We start from the raw sequence: 17988 nt of genomic DNA, 5'->3' as shown, positions 1-17988 counted from the left end.
CAATGGCAGGGATGTGTTCTTGCACGGCGTTCTGCATGCCAAGCCAGACAGTTTGGCATTCTAGGGAAATGAAGGGCTCGTGCGTCTGTGCCTCTGTGCCCGTGCCTGTTAATTTTGCCTGAACGGCTTCCCCAGGCTGTCGGCTCAGAATTGTCTTTAACATAACAAATCTCAACCGTGCTTGCAACAAACCCTCGAGTAAGAGAGGTTTATTTAATGAAAGAAGAAACGCTGCCAAATTTCTGGGCCTGATCTCGATCCCATTAATGCCAGCAGAATTCCCACCATGTTGGGTTGTTGGTTGAGCCTGACATGGGGAAAGTGATTAAAAATCTCCGTCAGTCTGATTCTGGTGGCTCACTGCTCTGCTGTGCTGTGCCAGGGCTGGGCAGGAGGGCAGGCACTGGGGGTGAGATTCTTCTCGCCTGATTTTGGGCAGCCAGCTGCCTGCAGCAGAGGGGACAGCTCTGGGTGCCAACCCAGGCACTGCTGTGGCTGCTCCGGGGGCACTGATCCCTTCTGCTACATGAGCACTGGGGCACAGCCCTGCCAAAATACTGCCAGCGCCCCAGGACAGGGGGAGGACAAGGAGAAGGAGGGACACAGCAGCTCCCTGCTGTCCCTGTCCCCTTGTTGGTCACCTAAGGGACAGTGCCACCACACCGGGTGGCTCGGAGGGGCCAGAGGGTGCCCAGAGGTGCCCAGGCACTGAGATGTCCCCCGTGGGACAGCAGCTGATCCTTGCCAGGGAGCAAGGGCTGGAGGAAGAGCGGCTGCTTTGCTCTCCATCACCCAGCTGAGAGAGCCAGGTTCATGTGCCAGCGGTTGTGCTTAATTACATGCAGCTAATAAAGGGCAGGAGCTCGGCTGTGCTTGTAGAGAGCAGTGCTGGCTGAGGGCTGGAGAGTGCAAGGTACTACAAAAAAAAAAAAAATCTCAGAGGCATCATCCCAGCCTGTGGGTCATTAATGGCTTTTGGTGGTTTGAGAGCTGTGGGACACAGAAAAATGAGGTGTGTTGGGGCTGCAACAGTTCCTGGGGCTTGGAGCTGGGCCTTGGGATGCCGATCTTTAAATCATCCTTAATGTCCTTAATGATGATGTGGAAAGGAGTAAAAGAATCAGAGGAGCAAAAGGTCAGAGCTCTGGAGGAGCACAGATGCTGGGGACATACAAGCAGCAGAGGGCAGCCTTGATCCTAATGCCCCAAACAGCTGCTGCAGAGACAAAAGATCAGCTCACCCCAGAACTAAACTTTTCCTTTTGGTTTCCTGAGGATGAGGCAGGAGATGGAAGTTTTGGGGCTGTGCTGGATCCCAGCAGACCCAGAGTAGGCTCTGGGGGTCTCTCTGCCAGCTGCCTGGGCACTCTCTCTGCAGAGCCTGGGGAGCTCCCCACTGCTCCTGCCCGCAGGACGGCTGGCTCCTGTGCCCCTGTAAGGCTCTAACAGAAGTCAGACGACTCAGGACTGAAAGCAAGAAGTGTTTATTTGCACATTAGGCGTGTTAGCTCTGCCTGAAGGCCAGCCACGGCTTCCTGCAGAGCAGCGAGGTGGGGCTGTGAGCAGCTGCCGGTAAGACTTTGCTCCGACACGCAGTGCCCCTGGGCTGGTGCTTTCCCAGCACAAGGTGCTTCTAACTCACAGCCCCCCTCCTTCAGCAGGGGTGCAAAAGCTGCTGCTGCAAAGCACTTTGCAGGACTGAAGGCAGTCTCCATTTCACAAGGACTGAAACATTCCAGCTGCTTGTGGTGGGGAACACGGAGAGCAGGAGAGCTGCTCAGGAGCCTCTGCAGCAGAGCCCCACGGCCACCCCCCAGGCACTGGTGCACATCCTGCCCTCCCCAGCCACCCTTACCTCCAGAAGTCTTCAAGCCTGTCTTCAGATGGCATTTGCACGTCTAATTTGCACCAGACACATCTAATTTTGAACATCCTCGTGGGGCTGGATGGGAGAGCGAGCTGCAGCCACCCACCTGCGGGGCTCTGCGGGGAGCTGCCTGCCAAGCCCCGGGTTCGGGCTGCTGCTGTCATTTGCCTTGTAAAGAACAATAAGGATTTAAAAAAAAAAAAAAAAACTTCGGAAACTTTTAAATGCCAATTTGTTGTCGCCTGCTATGAGGTGTTCCAGAAGAGAGTGAGTAATGCTGAAATACTTTTTTTTTTTTTTTGTCTGTGAAGAAGGTGGGCAGCGGAGGATAACAGATCCTGAAGCAGCTCAATCGCCCAGAACATCTAGCCCAGCAGCTGGCATGGTTTAGTCATACGTTTAAACTGAGTTATTTTTATGAATATTTCCTTTTCCAAAGCACTTCCTCTCTCAGCAGCCCTGCAATAGTAGTCCGATTACCACTGCCCTCTCCGGAGCCCACCTCCAGTCCATGTCCCCCAAAGAAGTCTGGCAGCTTGAGGGTGCTGTGGGGCCAAGCATCGCTCGTCCCCGTCCCTCGCTCGTCGAGAAGCCCAAAATGCAGCCAAGGGCTGTTAACCCCCCTCAGACTGCTGCATTGGAGGCAGGGCTGAGAAATATTTCAGGAATGGGGTGAAGGCAGCATCTATTTTGTTCCATCTCCTGGCATGTTGTAGGCAAAGCGGTTGGGTTTGGTAGCTTTGCTCTAAAACCTGACCCCGCTTCGGTGTCTGATGCCTGTGGTCCTGTCTGTCCCTGGCACCAGGGTCAGGTGTGGTGGTGGGGACAAGGGGCTGATACCAAGAAGGAGCCAAGCACAAGCCAATGCAGCACGTCTTTTGGGGAAGGAGTTGTGCTGGGTGCCTCAGAGCTCATCAGAAGCCTCCTGCTCACCGGAGATGTTGCTTGTCCTCGTCTCAAGCGCTTGGCGAGAGCTTTCCCTTGTGAAGACAGACTCCAGGGACTTCTTGGCCCTTCGGTAGATGGTTCTCACACGTGAGGTGCAGTCCTTGCTGGTCATTACGTAGAGCAGGGGGTTGAGGGCACTGTTGAAGCTGGCCAGGCCCCTGGTCACCTGGTAGGAGACGTAGATGTCCCTTGAAGCCTGCGTGCAGGACCCTTGCTGTTGCCAGCGCCGGGACAGCAAGTTGAGGTTCCTGAAGACGTGGTAGGGGAGGAAGCAGACAGAGAAGAGCACCATCACGAGAACCACCAGTCTGATGCTCCTTCTCCTGAGGCCGGGGTCCATGGTGTCGTTCCTGCAGAGCACCACCACCACGTGGCAGTAGCAGCCGATGATGATGAGGAAGGGCACGACGAAGCCGGTGGCGGTGACGGCTGCGGTGTACGCCAGGTAACTGCCCAGGTTGTCCTGCTCCGTGGTGTCGTGGCACTGCGTCCCATTGGGGTTCATCTTGCTGAAGGCCAGGTCGGGGGCCACCTGCGCCACCACCCACCCCCAGACTGCGGCGCTGAGCCACCCGGAGGAGAAGAGCTCCTGGCACCTACCCCGCGCCCGCAGCGGGTGCACGATGCCCAGGTAGCGGTGGAGGCTGATGCAGGTGAGGAAGCCGATGCTGGCGTAGAGGTTGAGGTGGAAGAGGCTCCGCGTCAGCCGGCACCAGGCCCTGCCGAAGGGCCAGGCCCTGCCCCGCAGGTAGTAGCCGACGAGGAAGGGCAGCGTGCCCACGTACAGCAGGTCGGCCAGGCCCAGGTTGCCCACCAGCAGGCTGAGGGGTCCGTGGGGGGCAGCCCGCAGGTGCCACAGCCCCAGCACGTTCCCCACCAGCCCCAGCGGGATCACCACCAGGTAGACGCTGGGCAAGAAGTGATGGGCGAAGGCGGTGTTGATGGGGCACAGGGTGCTGTTGGAGTTGCTCGAAAGCGGAGCCTGGGCCGCCATCGGGTGCTTCAGCAGCTGGCCGGGGGCTGGGGAGGAAACAGGGCGGTGCTGACAGCAGCAGTGCCTGAGGCGGCGCTTGCAGCAGCAGCAGGATCCGGCCCGGGGCTCTGGCTGTCCTCGCCTCCCCTTTCTGATGCCCTTTGGCCGGGGGCACGGGGAGCAGAGAGCCCGGAGGTGGATGGCCGAGGCCGTCCCCTGCTCAGCGCCCTGTTGTCAGCCCCTGGATATATTTCGAGCCCGGCGCCAGGGCCCCAGCTATTTCTGGTGGTGCTGGAGGGGGCGGGAGGAAGGGATGCATGCACGGGAGTGGCCCTGAATTGCACCCGGTGGGAGAGCTCTGCAGCTCGCTGCTGTGGCTCTGCCCCGTCCCGTCAGGGTGAAGGGGGTCCTCCCATACCCCAAAACAGCCTAAGCACCCCGTGACAGCTTACCGCTGCTGCCCATCTTACATCCTTCCCCCAGACACAGACAGAAATCCTCCTCTGAGCAGTTTTGATCCATACTTTGTTATTGCTTGCCTGTGGGGTGAAGTCTGAGGGCTGCAGGCATCCGCAGGGTGTGCAGCTGCAAAGAGGTTCCCGTGGGGACGTGGCTTTTCTGACCATGGCGGGGGGGGTATTTGTGGGACTGTGCTCCTGGCACACCACTCCATCCAGAAAGTCACTCACACTAGAGGTGCACCAATACCAAAAATACGAAAAAAAATCTTGTTTTGTTGTTGAGCACTGCACCCTTGTGCCCAGGGAGGTATGTAAAAGTGCTTAGTTTTACTGAGAGGCTCACCAGCCCTTTTACAGCCATCTCCACGTGTTTAAAAATCACCGCTCATGGGGCTGGACGGAAAAAAAAAAAAAAGTTCTGTGTGGTGTTTACTCATGCAGTGGTTCACAGTTTCTCTTTCGGAGGCTACATGTGCTTGCTAGGAAACGACCTGCGATGCATGGCTCACCGCGGGCGCATCCGGATCACCCACCGCTCGTGCACGGATGTGGCGGCGGCGTGCGAGGGGAGCTGGGTTCTCCTCGGGGTTGGGGTTGAGCTTTAGGGGTGACCACAATTATCTGTGGGATAAACTCTCTGCATCCACACCCCGAAGGGCAGGCGAAGCCCAGAAATCACGGTGTCGGGGGGCTATGACGAGCACAAACCCCACAAAGGCACGTTTCCAGGGCAGCAGGGCTTCAGGGGGAACGGCAAACATTGTGAGCCTCACAATCCAATCTCAAGAGTCGATTTCCCTCTTTCCTTGGGGGGAAATAGCTCTGATTTATTTGGATTCGTGAACTCATTGTTTAGGTGTTTTCTGCTGAGTGAATCAGGGAGAAGTGACATTTTGCTGCCAGGAAAACAAAATAAAACAAAAAGAGAGGTGTGTAGAGTCATTGCTGTGTGGGATTTGCAGGTTGCCACTTAAAAAGTGACCTTTTTGGTGTTTGTTGTCATCCAGAGGTGGCTGAGAGCTGGGAAATCACCTTGGTGGCCTCGTCCCACCATGAGAACTGGCTTCAAAACAGGATTTTCAGTGCGCTGAACGTGTTTTCTCAGTGTCAACAGAGGAACATTGTGGTTTTAAGGTCTATGTGAGCCTCATGTCACAGCTTTTGTGGCACAGCCACCACAGAAGTAAAAAGAAAGAAAAAAGGCCCAGAAAAGCTGTGGCTGGGGCCAGGTTCACTCTGCAGTTTGCTGCCTGCCAGAGGTTTGCCGTGTTCCGACAGCAAACTGAATTAAGGATCTGCACTCGGGCAGCACACCAGATGATCACGGTAAATAATTCTTGTTGTAAACAAGGTTTTGCTTTTACTGCGTGAGCAGTGAGATTTTGTTTTTCTTTATTTCTTATTTTTTTTCCTCAAAGTGGTGGCTGAAAGTGTCATTGACATTTATTTTCAGCACCTTCAGGGACCAGGGGAGCGGGCAAGCAGCTGCTCAGCCCTGCTGTTTTTTCCTGCTGCTGGCCCAGGGACCTATTTAATCCAGGCCGACACGCTGCCACAGAGGTTTCAACGCTTTAATTCCATGGATACACACCCAAATCGTGCATCCCTCGCCTGGACACACAGCCTAGACCACTGCTTCCTGGCCGTGGGCCGTGCGATGCCTCCGCTCGCTTCTACGAGGCCATTAGAGGGCATTTGGGCTGTGTTTCTGCATGGCCCCCACGAGGCTTATTGCTGGGGAAAAACAAACGCAGAGCTGCTCAGCAGCTCGCTGGCCTGTTGTCACGATTTGTTTTCCCTTCTCCTGCCTTTGCTTTGGCCCTCAGCTTTGGGGGTACGTGCCTGGGTGCTTGGTGGTGTCTGGTGCCACGGAGCGGTGCCTCCTCTGTCTGAGCTCCTCGCTCGCCAAAGCCCTGCCAAACCGCCGGGGCTTTGGGGAGGAGGAGGCAGGCGGGGCAGGAAGGGTCCTGCTGATCCTGGAGGGATGTGGGGAAGGTGAATGCGAGCAGCCACAGGGATGCCTCTGCTGACACCCATGCACATGGTGGCTGCCTGGCAGTGGGATGGGTGAGCGCGTTGCTGAGCCCCACAGCCCGAGCCCTGGCACTGGGGGTCCCGTTGGGGGTCTCCCTCTGCCAGCCCCCACAGAGCAGAGCAGTGTGTGTGGTGCTCAGCACAGGAACAGCACCACCCAGCCCTCTCCAAAGCCCCACCGACCCAAGAAAGGACCAAGTCCCTGCTTCTCAGGTGGGTTCATGCTTGGGATGAGGTTTCCTCATTTCATGCAGCTGAAGAAACTTGGGGATGCTGCCCAGTAACCCTGCCTGGGGCAACAGGGTGCACGTGGTGGGCGTAGGGATCCTGTTCCCTATTTCCATCCTCCTTTGTAGGCAAGATCTGTCAGTTCTTCCTCAGTTTCCCCAGGGACAAGTCCTCCATCTCCGCCGAAACCGCAGTGCCATGGGCTTGTGCCAGACTCTTTGCCGGGGCGAGGCGTTGGCTCCGGGCTGCAACCAGGGTGGGCACGGCCACAAACGCCCTCCTCATCCCCTCTGGAAAGGCAGAGCAGAGCGATGGGGTGCTGGAGGGGTGGTGACGTGCTCCCCGCGTCTGGGGAGCTGGGACATGCAGCAGCAGGGGCACATGGAGCAGGAAAGTGCTGGCTGCATGTGATCGAGGCAATTGTGCCGTGTGTTTACACCAGGGTCGTGCCAGGCTAATGAAAGGGATGGAAGAGCTCAGCCCCAGTGTACTCAGGCAGGAGCTGCAAGCCACAGGGACAGGTCCAGCCCGGCTGTAGGGTGCAGAGCCACACGGGACCCACGATGCTCTCGGATTCAGACATCCAGAGCCTCCAAACTCAGGGCTGCTCCTGCTGCCGGGTGGCTGGGGTACGTCCCACGTGCACCCACCACCAGCAGGTGGTTTGTCTTGCCCAGGGATAGGTTTGGCTTGTGGCTGGGGTGTGCACGGGTACTCGTGCTGGCTGGAACACCCCGTTCCTGGTCAGGGCTGTTTCCCCGAGGTTCTGGCTGCCCCGAGGCCCTCGCTTACCACAGGGGGTGCCACTGGCAGGGCCGGGCAGGGTCTGGCCATGCAGAGCCTCCTCTGTGTCTCCAGGCGGCAGAAACGGTTCTGGTTGGAGACACGGGTGGAGATGCCCACGCCACAGGTGGCTGAGCAGGCGCTCCACTCTGTGCCCCACGGCTGGCACAGGTACGGCACCGCCGGGGATGCTGCCGCGGGGGCTGGATGGAGACAGAGGATGGAGAAAGAGAGCTTGGAGCCCAGCACCACGCTGCGTGCCCAGGATGGGTGCTGCAACGTGATCCTGCACGGCGCGGAGACGTGCAGCGAGGTGCCTCCTGTTGGTGCTCTCCAAGCCCTCACCACCACGTCCTCCTCTTACCTGCCCTGGCATCCTGGAGCCGCTCTCCAGCCTCGCAGACCCACTCGGGGCAGCACTTGCCCGGAATGTCCACGCGCCGCGGGTGGGGGCAGTCCGGGGTGGGCAGGCGCACGTCCTCCTGGCAGAGCGGGACGCAGGTGAAGCCCCCGTCCAGGCAGCGGCACTGCAGCTTGCAGCTGGGCTGGAAAACCTCCCCGTCCCGATAGACCCGGCCGTTCACCTCGCAGCCCTCCTCCACATCTTCAACTGCAACGACAGCCCCGGAGCCCGTCAGGGACAGGGTGATGGTAAGGGGGGAGGGCGGAGGGGTAAAAAGGGTGGCTAGGGGTTGCGAGGGGCAGAGGTGCAGGGTGGGTGCGGGTTTGCTGCTGATCACCTGCAGCAGTGTGTGCATCACCCCTCTTCCCCTTCCCTGCTCCCTCTGCTGAGCTCTTCACGTGTTTTTTTTCAGAGCAGCAGCTCACCAGTTGGTGAGAAACCCGCTGCCCTCTGGCTCTGCCTATATCCCTCAGGGTTTTCAGACTTAAAAAAATTTCTCTGCAATTTCTCTGCAGCACCTCAGCCTCCAGCCCCAGCAGGGCGACTGGTACTGCAGCATCCCTGAGCCCACCCTGGTTCAGATCACCCCCAAAACCCATCGAGCAACCACTGGCTGGAGGAGCAGCACAGCCCCAAGGCCATCTGCATGCATCATCCTCAAAAGAGCTGCTCTTGAGGATGTGTCCAGGTCGCTGGGCACGGTGCCTGGAGCCTGAGGGCTTCCTGGGGGGGGGACACAGGCGCTGTGGTGCTCACAGTTGCAGGTGGCTCCAGTGCCCGTGCTGTAGTCGCAGACGAGCCCCTGGCTGCGGTCACAGACGTGGAGAAAGTCGCAGGGCTCTCCCAGGCGCCGTGCACACACCTTGCAGCAGCCGCAGCCATCCAGGACCAGGGGAGAGCCGCGGGGGCAGCGGGGAGGCACCCAGGGGCAGTAGCATGGCCGGCGGCACAGCTGGGCGCACACCTGCGGGGACAAAACCATCGCTGGCTGCTTGGCTGACGGCTGCTATTTCACTAGGACAGCCAGGGAACCCGCTCTGAATGTCGGTCATGGTGGGGTGGGGGCAGGGTTTTGGTGGAGGGAGGCTCCACGCATCCATAAGAATATGGCAAGGCAGCCTGGAATGGTGCCGTCCTCGTAGGGCGTGATGGGCACCTGCAGCTCCCATGGAAAACAGGGGGAACGAGGCACACTTTGCATGATGGAGGCTTAACAGCTCTCATTTGGGCCGAGCCATGGGGCAACGTGTTTGCAGTGGGGGAACAGAAGCCAAATGAAGCTCAGAATCACAGAATCACAGAATTTCTAGGTTGGAAGAGACCTCAAGATCATCGAGTCCAACCTCTGACCTAACGCTAACAGTCCCCACTAAACCATATCCCTAAGCTCTACATCTAAACGTCTTTTGAAGACCTCCAGGGATGGTGACTCCACCGCTTCCCTGGGCAGCCTGTTCCAATGTCTAACAACCCTTTCGGTAAAGAAGTTCTTCCTAAGATCCAACCTAAAAGTCCCCTGGCGCAACTTTAGCCCATTCCCCCTCGTCCTGTCACCAGGCACGTGGGAGAACAGGCCAACCCCCACCTCACTACAGCCTCCTTTAAGGTATCTGTAGAGAGCAATAAGGTCACCCCTGAGCCTCCTCTTCTCCAGGCTGAACAAGCCCAGCTCCCTCAGCCGCTCCTCATAGGACTTGTTCTCCAGGCCCCTCACCAGCTTCGTCGCCCTTCTCTGGACTTGCTCAAGCACCTCGATGTCCTTCTTGTAGCGAGGGGCCCAAAACTGAACACAGTACTCGAGGTGCGGCCTCACCAGAGCCGAGTACAGGGGGACGATCACCTCCCTAGCCCTGCTGGTCACACTGTTTCTGATACAAGCCAGGATGCCGTTGGCCTTCTTGGCCACCTGAGCACACTGCTGGCTCATATTCAGCCGACTGTCCACCATCACTCCCAGGTCCTTCTCTGCCTGGCAGCTCTCCAACCACTCATCTCCCAGCCTGTAGCTCTGCTTGGGGTTATTGCGCCCCAGGTGCAGGACCCGGCACTTGGCCTTGTTGAACTTCATACAGTCCCTTCTGGTCCACCTGCCTCCTCTGCCCGGCTCTCTGGGTGAGGAGCACATAGATGGGCTTTCAGGGAATGGGAGCCAAATTTCTCCTCCCAGCTACGTGGAGTGATGACTTTGGCAGGTCTGTGCACCACGGTTGTTTGCCTGCCCTGCTGGCTGTTTTCCAGGGCCGTGCCCGCAGGGGCTGACCCAGGCAGGTAGGTGTTCCTGCCCGTGGTTTGTGCTGCACACACCATTACCCCGGCACAAACAGCTTCTGCAGGCAGCGCTTGTCTCGTGTCCGACAGGGACGGCTGCTGGGGCTGTTGCATGTTGGGCCTGAAGCCAAATGGTTTGGACCTGCAATTCGGAAGTGAATTCTTTCCAATCCTGGCCCAGACAATGCCAGTATGGATGTGAGCCCTGCCTGCACGTGAGCCCCGTGCTCCCCTCCTGCAGCACTATGCCCGTGGCACCTCCAGCACCTGCTCAGCGAATGCGCAACCCAAACCAGCCCTGTCCTGAGCCAGACATGGGTGTCTGCTGGGCCTGCCGGGAGATGATGGATTCAGCTGGAGCACGTGGATTTTACAAACCATCTTCCTCTCTTTTTTAGAATTTCTCCCTCCAGCATCAAGCCTGGCATGACCAGCTAGGGATGGGTACAGGTGTGCTGTCTGCTCACCTGCTTGCAGCAGTTCAGCTCACCAGATGGTTTTTTATTGACCTGTAGAAGTGCCAGTGCCAGGAATTAGAGATAAAATATGTCCAAGAAGGGCTGGGCAATCCCTGTTCCAGTTTTATCAATGAGCAGCAGAAGCCAGTGAGACCCGGGCAGGGACTGAAGGACCAGCTGTGGTGTGATGGCAAGGTTTGGGCTGGGGACAAGAGGCTGCTGGTGATGCTCCAGAAATTCACCGAGTACTCCTGGGGTAGGAGCCATTCCTCAGTCACAGCTTACCAGGGAGCCAAGAGCATTTTTCATCTTTCAGGTTTCTATTACAGAACAATATTTTAGAGAGATTAGCCAAGCCAACTCCATTAATCCATTTCCCCTTGCTCCCTGTAATTAACTCGTCATTAGATGACAATGTGGCTCCTATTAGAGATCTTAAGTGCCTGGGAAAGCAGTGAAATGGGCACAAAGCTGCTGAGATGTCCCTGCCTGCACAACGTCTGACTTGGGATTCAAGCAGCGATGAGAAGAATTTGGAGCTGCGCGCCCCCCCCGCCCCCCGCCTTTCAAAACTCTGCACAGGGAGCGATGCCACGCAGAAACAAGAGGGAAAAAACAAATCATAGAACAACCCAAATCCTGTCAGAGGCATCCAACAGCTCCGTGTGAGCATCCTGGGATGAGCAGACGGCTGGGTACCCCTGGGGCTGGTGCTCGCTGCCCGGCCAGCACAGAGCGAGGAGCCTGCGGGAGCTGGCACAGAGCCACAGAGAAGGGGTGAGCGAGCAGAGCACATCGCTGCCATTCCTGCCTGCAGCACGGCGGCGTTTGGCCCACGAGCATTAAGACCCCGCTGGTTAATTTGAGCTCTCTCCCAAGCACAGCTCTGCCTCTGCGAGGCTGCAGCAAGGCAGCCTGCCTGCCAGCGGGAGCTAGGGCTCGAGCCAGCACCGGAGCCTGAGCCTCCTTTTGGGAGAGCCGGGTGCTTCCCCGATGAGGCTACAGCCACCCGGTGCCCCGTCTCCCTTACCTTGGAGAGGATGCAGAGCAGGGAGAGGAAGAGGAGCTGTTTCTCCAGCCGGAGCCTCATGCTGCTCGCCCCGCGGCACTTGGGCTCATCGCCCCCCGGGCAGCCAGAGGCAGCAGCGTGTTTGCGGGCTTTAAAGCCCTGAGTGGGTCCTGCTGGTGTTTATACTCTCCCTGCTCTGATGTCACTCCCAGGCTCCAATATAAACAGGAGTAGTTTTGGACGAGCCTCAAGATTTGCTTCTTTTCTTTTTTTTTTTTTTTTTTTTCCAGCCCACATTCCAGCTGACATTTCCACTCCCCTCAAGGTGAGAGCGTGCTGCCTGCCAGGAGAGCGAGCGAAGGAAAGGGACGCTGTCCCCAGGGATGTGGGCATGGCAGAGGGGGCACGGTGCCCACGGAGATGGCCAAAGCCTCTACGTGTTGGCTGCCAAACAGAGCCAGCACCGTTCTTCAGGGTTGTGAATGGTCTGGGGTAGCTGTCCACACAAAATCCAGTCTGGGACATGCAGCTCTGGCACTGCTTATTTCAAGCCTTGTAAACCCAAACTCAGCTCCTGAAAAAGCTGTGACTGAGTCCACGAGGACTTCAAAGCAGGTGACAGGTCCCCAGTTTCCTGCAGAGCCGTCCCTGAGCTCAGCCCCCCGGGCACAGAGCTGCTGCATGCGAGCATGGGGAGGGCAGGGGAGGAAGGCTGCAGGGCCAGCTCTGCGGTCACCACCGGGATTCTCTGCTCCGGTTCTGCTTCGTTAGCTGCTGTCAGGTTGTTAATGAGGCTGTGGCAGCCCGTGCTGCTGTTCACCCCTCTGTGTCCGGGAGCGGTGCAGCCGCGGTGCCTCTACCAGCAGTGGCTCGAGAGGAGCCAGAGCCCTGATGTAGCCTCGCTGCAGGGGACAGGGAATTCAATTCATTATCCCGGGCTTGTTTATTGCAAATCCAGATTAATGGGCATGGCTTCATTTTCCAGTTAGAAACTGGGATCACGTGCTGATAAGGGAAGGAAAGTCTTGTACCCACAGGGCTCTGCCTGCATGTCCCCGTGCTCACGGTGTCCCCATGTCCCCAGGTCACCGTGTGGGGCTGTGGGCAGCGAGGGGCAGCTCAGGAGCCCTCACACAGGTTCTGGCTCATGAAGCCGCACGTTAACAGCTCACTTTCTAAATACTCACCCACAACCCTTCTCCTCCGGAACATGTACCCCGTATGTGTCCTGTACCATGCGTGTGATTTCATAGCTACTAATTAATTCCACATGTTGTGCTCCACAGTTTCCATGGTATTATTGTCAGCTTCTTTTTTTTTTTTTTTTTTTTTTTTTTGTGGTCAGTTGTGCAAGAAAATAGTTGATACAGGGATCTGAGTACATCTCCTTTGAGTTAGCCGCTGGCAGACTCTGCTGTTTCTATAGGAATGAAGGAACTCACCCTGCGAATTTACATTTTAGACAGCTGTGGTGTTTTTTTTTTTCATGGCTGTGCCATTTAACGTGCCCTTGTGAATAGCACTGAGTGTGCACCCTGCTCATCTGGAATCGCACCCACCTGCAACAAGCTGTAGCTTCTTTTTGCTTCGGGGTCTCCCCACTTTTGCCCTGTGCCGGGTGCTGGGCGTCCCCTGGGCTGGTTGAAGTTGGAGCAGGGCTGGACGTCGGTCTCTGCTGGGCACCGAGACTGTCCTGCTCCTTGCTGGGTCTATTCCTCTTTGTATGAACAGGGAAATTGTCATAGGTAGGGCAAGAGCAGCCCCACACCTTGGAGGAGAAGACGTTCTCCTTGCTCCTGGCAGCCGAGGCGCAATCCCCGTGCCAGGGCAGCAGGGTGGTTGCAGGAGGGCAGGTGGCACTGGTGGGCAAACTGGGCAGACATCACACTCAGGAGAGCCAGGAGCCCCAAGGTGAAGAGGAGACACCCCAGGTCTTCCCTGGCTGCTGAGCCCTTTGGGGTAGCTGCTGGCTCTTTTTCATGAGACTTCTGGAAATAGCCTGGCTTTGGGAACCTTGGAAATACCTATGTTTTTGGCAGGATGGTAAAGTTGTTTCCTACCCAGAATGAATCCTGCTCCAGCTTCAAAGAGCAGAGCCGAGGGCTGGTTATGGCCATTTCCATCCCATCCAGCCAGTTTTATCCCCCCCAGTTCCTGCACCTTAACCGGGGTGGGAGCGGGCTGGGACAACTGGCCACGGCGAGGGGCGAGGGACGGGCCCGGCAATCCTTTACCTTGAGGTCACTGCTTCCACCCCGAGCCCGGGCTAGGAGAGACTGAAAGTATTTACCATCTGGTGACCGGCCAAGTGACTTGTGAGAAAAGAATTCAGGGCTGCCGTCCAGTTCCTGATGGTCAGGCAACAGCAGCAGAAACCTCAGCTTCGGCTGGGACCGGCCGACCCCTGCAGGCTGCCAGCTGCGGCCTCTGCCACCCCAAAAGGGTCCGCTGGATGGGAGCCTGGTCCTGGCTTGTTTTTGGGGTGCTTTGGAGGAGATTACATTAAAAAGAAGGTGATAAATGGGTCTCTGTGCTCGTGACCAAAAACCTGCAGTTGCCAAGAGGAAGGAGCTGAGAGATTGCCCGGGGGAGTGAATGGACTATCACAGCTGAGAAATGGCTTCCTTAGCCAAAACTATGGGAAAAGCTCATCACTCAAACAGAGGGCTTATCCCTACCACAGCCCAGCCATGCATCAACTGCTGTGAGAGGAGAAAGCTCTTTCTCAATAGGCATATCAAACCCTGGGCAAGAATTCTGTGAGATTCTCTGCTGAAGTCCAGACAAGCAATTCGTAATCGTCCCCATAAGTTAAACATCCAGATAACCCACGGAATAAGAATTCTGTAAAACAAAGTCTGGAAACCTCAGCCCGATGAGTCTTCCCATTATTATTTGGAAAACTGTCAGAAATCATCACGTATCAAACATTGTGGGCCTCGGAGAGTTTATTTTTGGTACGAAGCATCACCAAGCATAAGCTTCTTTTAAAATCTCACTACAAGTTTTGTCTTTCAGACAAGATATAAAACCCAGACCCTGACCTTGCGTGGTTCCTGACAGACCCTTGGTATTTTCCATCAAGCTGCATGGCTAACTCATGTTTCCCAATCAAATTGCTCATGCTTTTCGGCTATCTCTGTTTTTTCTTGTGGTTTCAGGCTAAAATAAGCCATATTTTTCCTCTGGTTCTTGTCCTGGTGGGGTGTGCTGCGTGTTCTCAGGCAACTGCCGTGTCTCTTGCAGCACCATCAGTGCTATAAGCAGAGGCGTGCACAGAGCCAGCGGTGCCTTGGGGTCTCACCAAGCTCCCCTTCGAACCGCAGCCAGCTCTGCCTGCTGGAGGGAGAGCCTGGGCGATGTCTGTGCTTCCTCCGGGCCCTGGGTGCGGGACTCCACGAGGCCCCTGCGGGATGGTGCACGAGGTGTGGCTGTGATTTTGTGGCTGTTTCCTTCTCCAGAAGCTGGCCAGGTGCTCAGCCCTGCTGCAGCCACCCCTTCCCCACGTCCTGCAGCACCGGGCTACAGGGGCTGAGGGCCTGGCAGACCTTGAGCATGAACCTAGAGGAGCCTTGCACCCATGCTGAGGAAGAGGAGGTGCCAGGCACCGCAGGGACCTGACGAGCACCCCGTGCACATCTCAGCACCCATGGAGGGTGGAGGAGCGCACAGAAGGGCTTCCAGCTTTGGCACTGGGCACCTTGACAGGGCTCACTGTGGGCACTGTGAGGAGGATGGGAGAGCTGCCCATCCACCCACCCTGCACCCCTGCTTTGTTCACCACCAGCCCAAATTGTTGCTATCCAAAACCAGTCGGGAAGGGGAGATGCTGCCGCTCCTTGGGGGCGAGCCCTGCCTCCTCCCTGCACCCAAGGAATGAAGCCAGCACCGGGCTGGCTCTGCATCTCCTAAACAAGCATCCCACCAGACTAAAAAGACTGAGAGCAACACTGCCTGTGTGTGTGGAGGGGTCCCAAGCCTCCAGCTCTCCCCCACGCCCCATCCCGATGCCGGAGCCATCTCCCAGGCATGCACATCCCAAAAACCAGCTCCTCTTCTCCGCATCCGCAGCCAAGGCAATAAAGGCACGGCCGAAACCTTGAGTGTGTGTGTGGGATCCAGTCGAGAAAAACAAGCCTCTGGGTCTCACTACGGTTATAAAAGCAACGATGTCGCCCGGAAAGTATGTACCAGCGAGCGGAGCGCTGCCTGCCTCGAGAGGGGTGAGCGGAGGAGGTGGGCACCAGCTCAAATATGACTCAAAATCAGGGGAAATGATTTCTGCTGAACGTAATTACTCCGGCTCCAGCCCTGATCAATACGAGGAGCTGAAAGGCTCATAAACCGGCCAGGAATGCGAGCTATGCAGGGTGATTTGTAGAAGGTGCTTGGCTCCGGGCTCCTGCCTGCTGTCAGGCTGCCCATGGGCAGGGGACCTGCCGCGGGGGGGGGGGGGGGGGGGGGGTGGCAGAGGGGCTGCTGGCTAATTGCAAACCCACAGCCCCTAACGAGAATCCCCCAAGAAGGAGCAGAGGCGGCTGCCTCACGTAGGTCCCGATGCTAATTAGGAGCGAGCAGACGGCTGGGCTGGGCTGGTTTCACACCCCGACCGCAAGGCGAGAGCCGAGGCTGGCCCTTCGCAGCCAGGCTGCCTCACGCTGCCCCCCCTGCGGCGTGGGGGGCTTTGGGGGGGCTGGCACCCCCGCAGGGCGTGGAGGTGTCCTGCAGAGTGGTGCTTTCCTTGAGGTGGTGAGGGAAGGAGGTGACAGGGTTCTTGTCCTGCTGATCCCCTGGGAGGCTGGGCACCCCCCTGCAGAGGTCTCCTCCTCTTCTCCTCCTCCTGGAGCATCCCCGGGCACCACGACGTGGAGAGGCAGTGATGGGAGATGAAGAACGACAGGGCTGGGAGCTCCCAGGGGACTGCTGGAGCAGGAGCAGCAGGAAGATGGACATTTCAGCAGCCCGCGCTGCTCTGCGGATCTGAGCTGCTGCTGCACGGTGGCATCTCCACCTCCTGGGGTGGAACCTTCACCTTCTGGGGTGACATCCCCATCTTCTGGGGTGTCCTCTCCATCTCCTGGGGTGTGTTCTCCACCTTCTTTGGTGACATCTGCACCTTCAGCCAGCAGGGTGAGGCTGCAAGGCACGGCCACCACCTGCCTTGCCCTGCTGGTACTCCCCTGAGATGCTGGCTTAACAAACTCCCCATCTCTTATTTAACGGTTCTTTGCTGGCTCTCACCACGCTAGCCCTGCCCTCTGGCCAACAAAACTCCGTGCTGTGCCACGGGAAGAGGTCCCTGCAGGTTCCCTCTGTCTCGGTGGTGAGGGGAGGCTGCTCTGGAAGGTTTCGCTCTTCTGCATGGGGCTCTTTGTGGTGACCACAGGAAAGCAAAGCAGCCCCCTGTGACTCTGGGGGATGTGTCGGGTTCTGTCTAGCCGGACCCTTTCCCCACAGGTTGCCTTTTTTGGTTGTTTAACTGGGCTGGTTCTGGCTCTTCCATGCAGATCTGCTCCTCCCTGCCTCCAGCTGTGCCCCTGAGCTCTGCTCCCCCAGGGGTGCTGCTGGAGAGCTCCAGGAGGGGCCTCGGGCAGCCTGGGGTGAGAGGAGCCCACGGAGCACCCCTGTCAGACCCAGCACCCTGCCCCACCAAGCATCACCACCCTGCTGAGCACCAGCACCCCACCCAGCTGGCCGCAGCACCCCAGCCACACTGCAAACTGGGATGGGATGGGCTGTACTGGGAATTGCAAGGCTTCCTTCCTGGAGTCCTTAAATACAGACTGTTTGAGGCTGGGTTTCCACCTGCAGCAGGGCTTTGGGGGGAAATACAGAAGAGGAGGGTTTGGCTGTGGGGTCTGCCTGCACCCAGCCACACAGGGCTGGCGGTGGCGGCTCCGCTCGTCCTGCTCCAGCCAGGTTTCCTCTCCCGGTTGGAGTTACCAGAGCCCTGAGGGAGCACCTCAGGAGGCAGCTCCTCTTGTGGACCTGGCTCCAGAAACCACAGTGTAGCAGCAGGGACACAGATCTGCTCTGGCTGGGCAAAGGACAAGTCTTCTGCAGGTGCTGCCAGGCCAGGAGTGCAGGCAGAGCGCTCTGTGCACCCAGACTTCGCTCGCAGCCCGGCTGGAGGACACACTTCAGGTGCTTTTGGCTGCTGTGCACGCTGTCCGTGCTGCGCTTCTGGTGTCTGCTCCCCCGAGCACAGAGCTCCCCAGGCCACAGGGAGAAATCCTGGCCTCCCTCTGCCGGGACGTGGCTGGGAACGCGCAGCACAGCAGGGTTGGGGTTAGGAGCGCCGCTTCCCAGTGGTTCTCAGCACGCTCTGCAGCCACAAGCTGGCTGCAATCAAACCCCAGTTTTCTTTACACCCCCTTGTCCTGCTGAGATGTGGTCTGCCACCCGCCCGCGCGAAGCCACGCTGCTGCCTGCCCTCCAGAAGCTGTGCTTCGCCTGCCGGGGAATTAAACACAAACGCTGTGCCGACCGCACTCCTCGAGCGCAGGGCAGCGAGCCGAGGGCTGTCAAAGCCAGGGGGAAGCTCCCCCGAGCAGCG

The 17988-nt window shown here is 57.8% G+C and overlaps 2 protein-coding genes across 3 annotated transcripts; both read right to left on the bottom strand.

The window, feature by feature from the left end:
* Positions 1-1468: 1468 nt before the first annotated feature.
* LOC101796159 (P2Y purinoceptor 1) lies at positions 1469-5458 on the bottom strand. The gene has a single exon (XM_072026649.1). The coding sequence runs from the start codon at positions 3807-3809 to the stop codon at positions 2772-2774; it is 1038 nt and encodes a 345-aa protein (XP_071882750.1). The 5' UTR covers positions 3810-5458; the 3' UTR covers positions 1469-2771.
* A 348-nt stretch (positions 5459-5806) lies between these two features.
* On the bottom strand, positions 5807-11622 carry CCN5 (cellular communication network factor 5). Of its 2 annotated transcripts, XM_027472900.3 has the most exons (5): positions 11454-11622; positions 8454-8661; positions 7659-7904; positions 7304-7497; positions 5807-6801 (listed from the first exon to the last, which is right to left on the bottom strand). In XM_027472900.3, exons 1-5 carry the CDS (start codon positions 11511-11513, stop codon positions 6793-6795), a joined length of 717 nt encoding a protein of 238 aa, XP_027328701.1. In that variant the 5' UTR covers positions 11514-11622; the 3' UTR covers positions 5807-6792. The 2 variants fall into 2 exon arrangements, with proteins under 2 accessions (XP_027328701.1, XP_027328702.2); XM_027472901.3 differs by lacking the exon at positions 7304-7497.
* Positions 11623-17988: the final 6366 nt, after the last annotated feature.

Source organism: Anas platyrhynchos, chromosome 21 (assembly GCF_047663525.1).
Source record: "Anas platyrhynchos isolate ZD024472 breed Pekin duck chromosome 21, IASCAAS_PekinDuck_T2T, whole genome shotgun sequence".
NCBI lineage: Eukaryota > Metazoa > Chordata > Aves > Anseriformes > Anatidae > Anas > Anas platyrhynchos.
Note: the sequence above shows the minus strand (reverse complement) of the source record. Positions and strands in the feature narration are given on the sequence as shown.

What these genes read in the sequence shown, in the direction of transcription:
- LOC101796159 (XM_072026649.1), bottom strand. Translation starts at nt 3,809, where the DNA reads ATGGCGGCCCAGGCTCCGCTTTCGAGCAACTCCAACAGCACCCTGTGC.
- CCN5 (XM_027472900.3), bottom strand. Translation starts at nt 11,513, where the DNA reads ATGAGGCTCCGGCTGGAGAAACAGCTCCTCTTCCTCTCCCTGCTCTGC. An exon ending in TGCTCTGCATCCTCTCCAAG is followed by an intron (nt 8,662 to 11,453) that starts GTAAGGGAGACG and finishes TTGTCCCCGCAG; the next exon opens with GTGTGCGCCCAGCTGTGCCG. An exon ending in CACTGGAGCCACCTGCAACT is followed by an intron (nt 7,905 to 8,453) that starts GTGAGCACCACA and finishes CTGTCGTTGCAG; the next exon opens with TTGAAGATGTGGAGGAGGGC.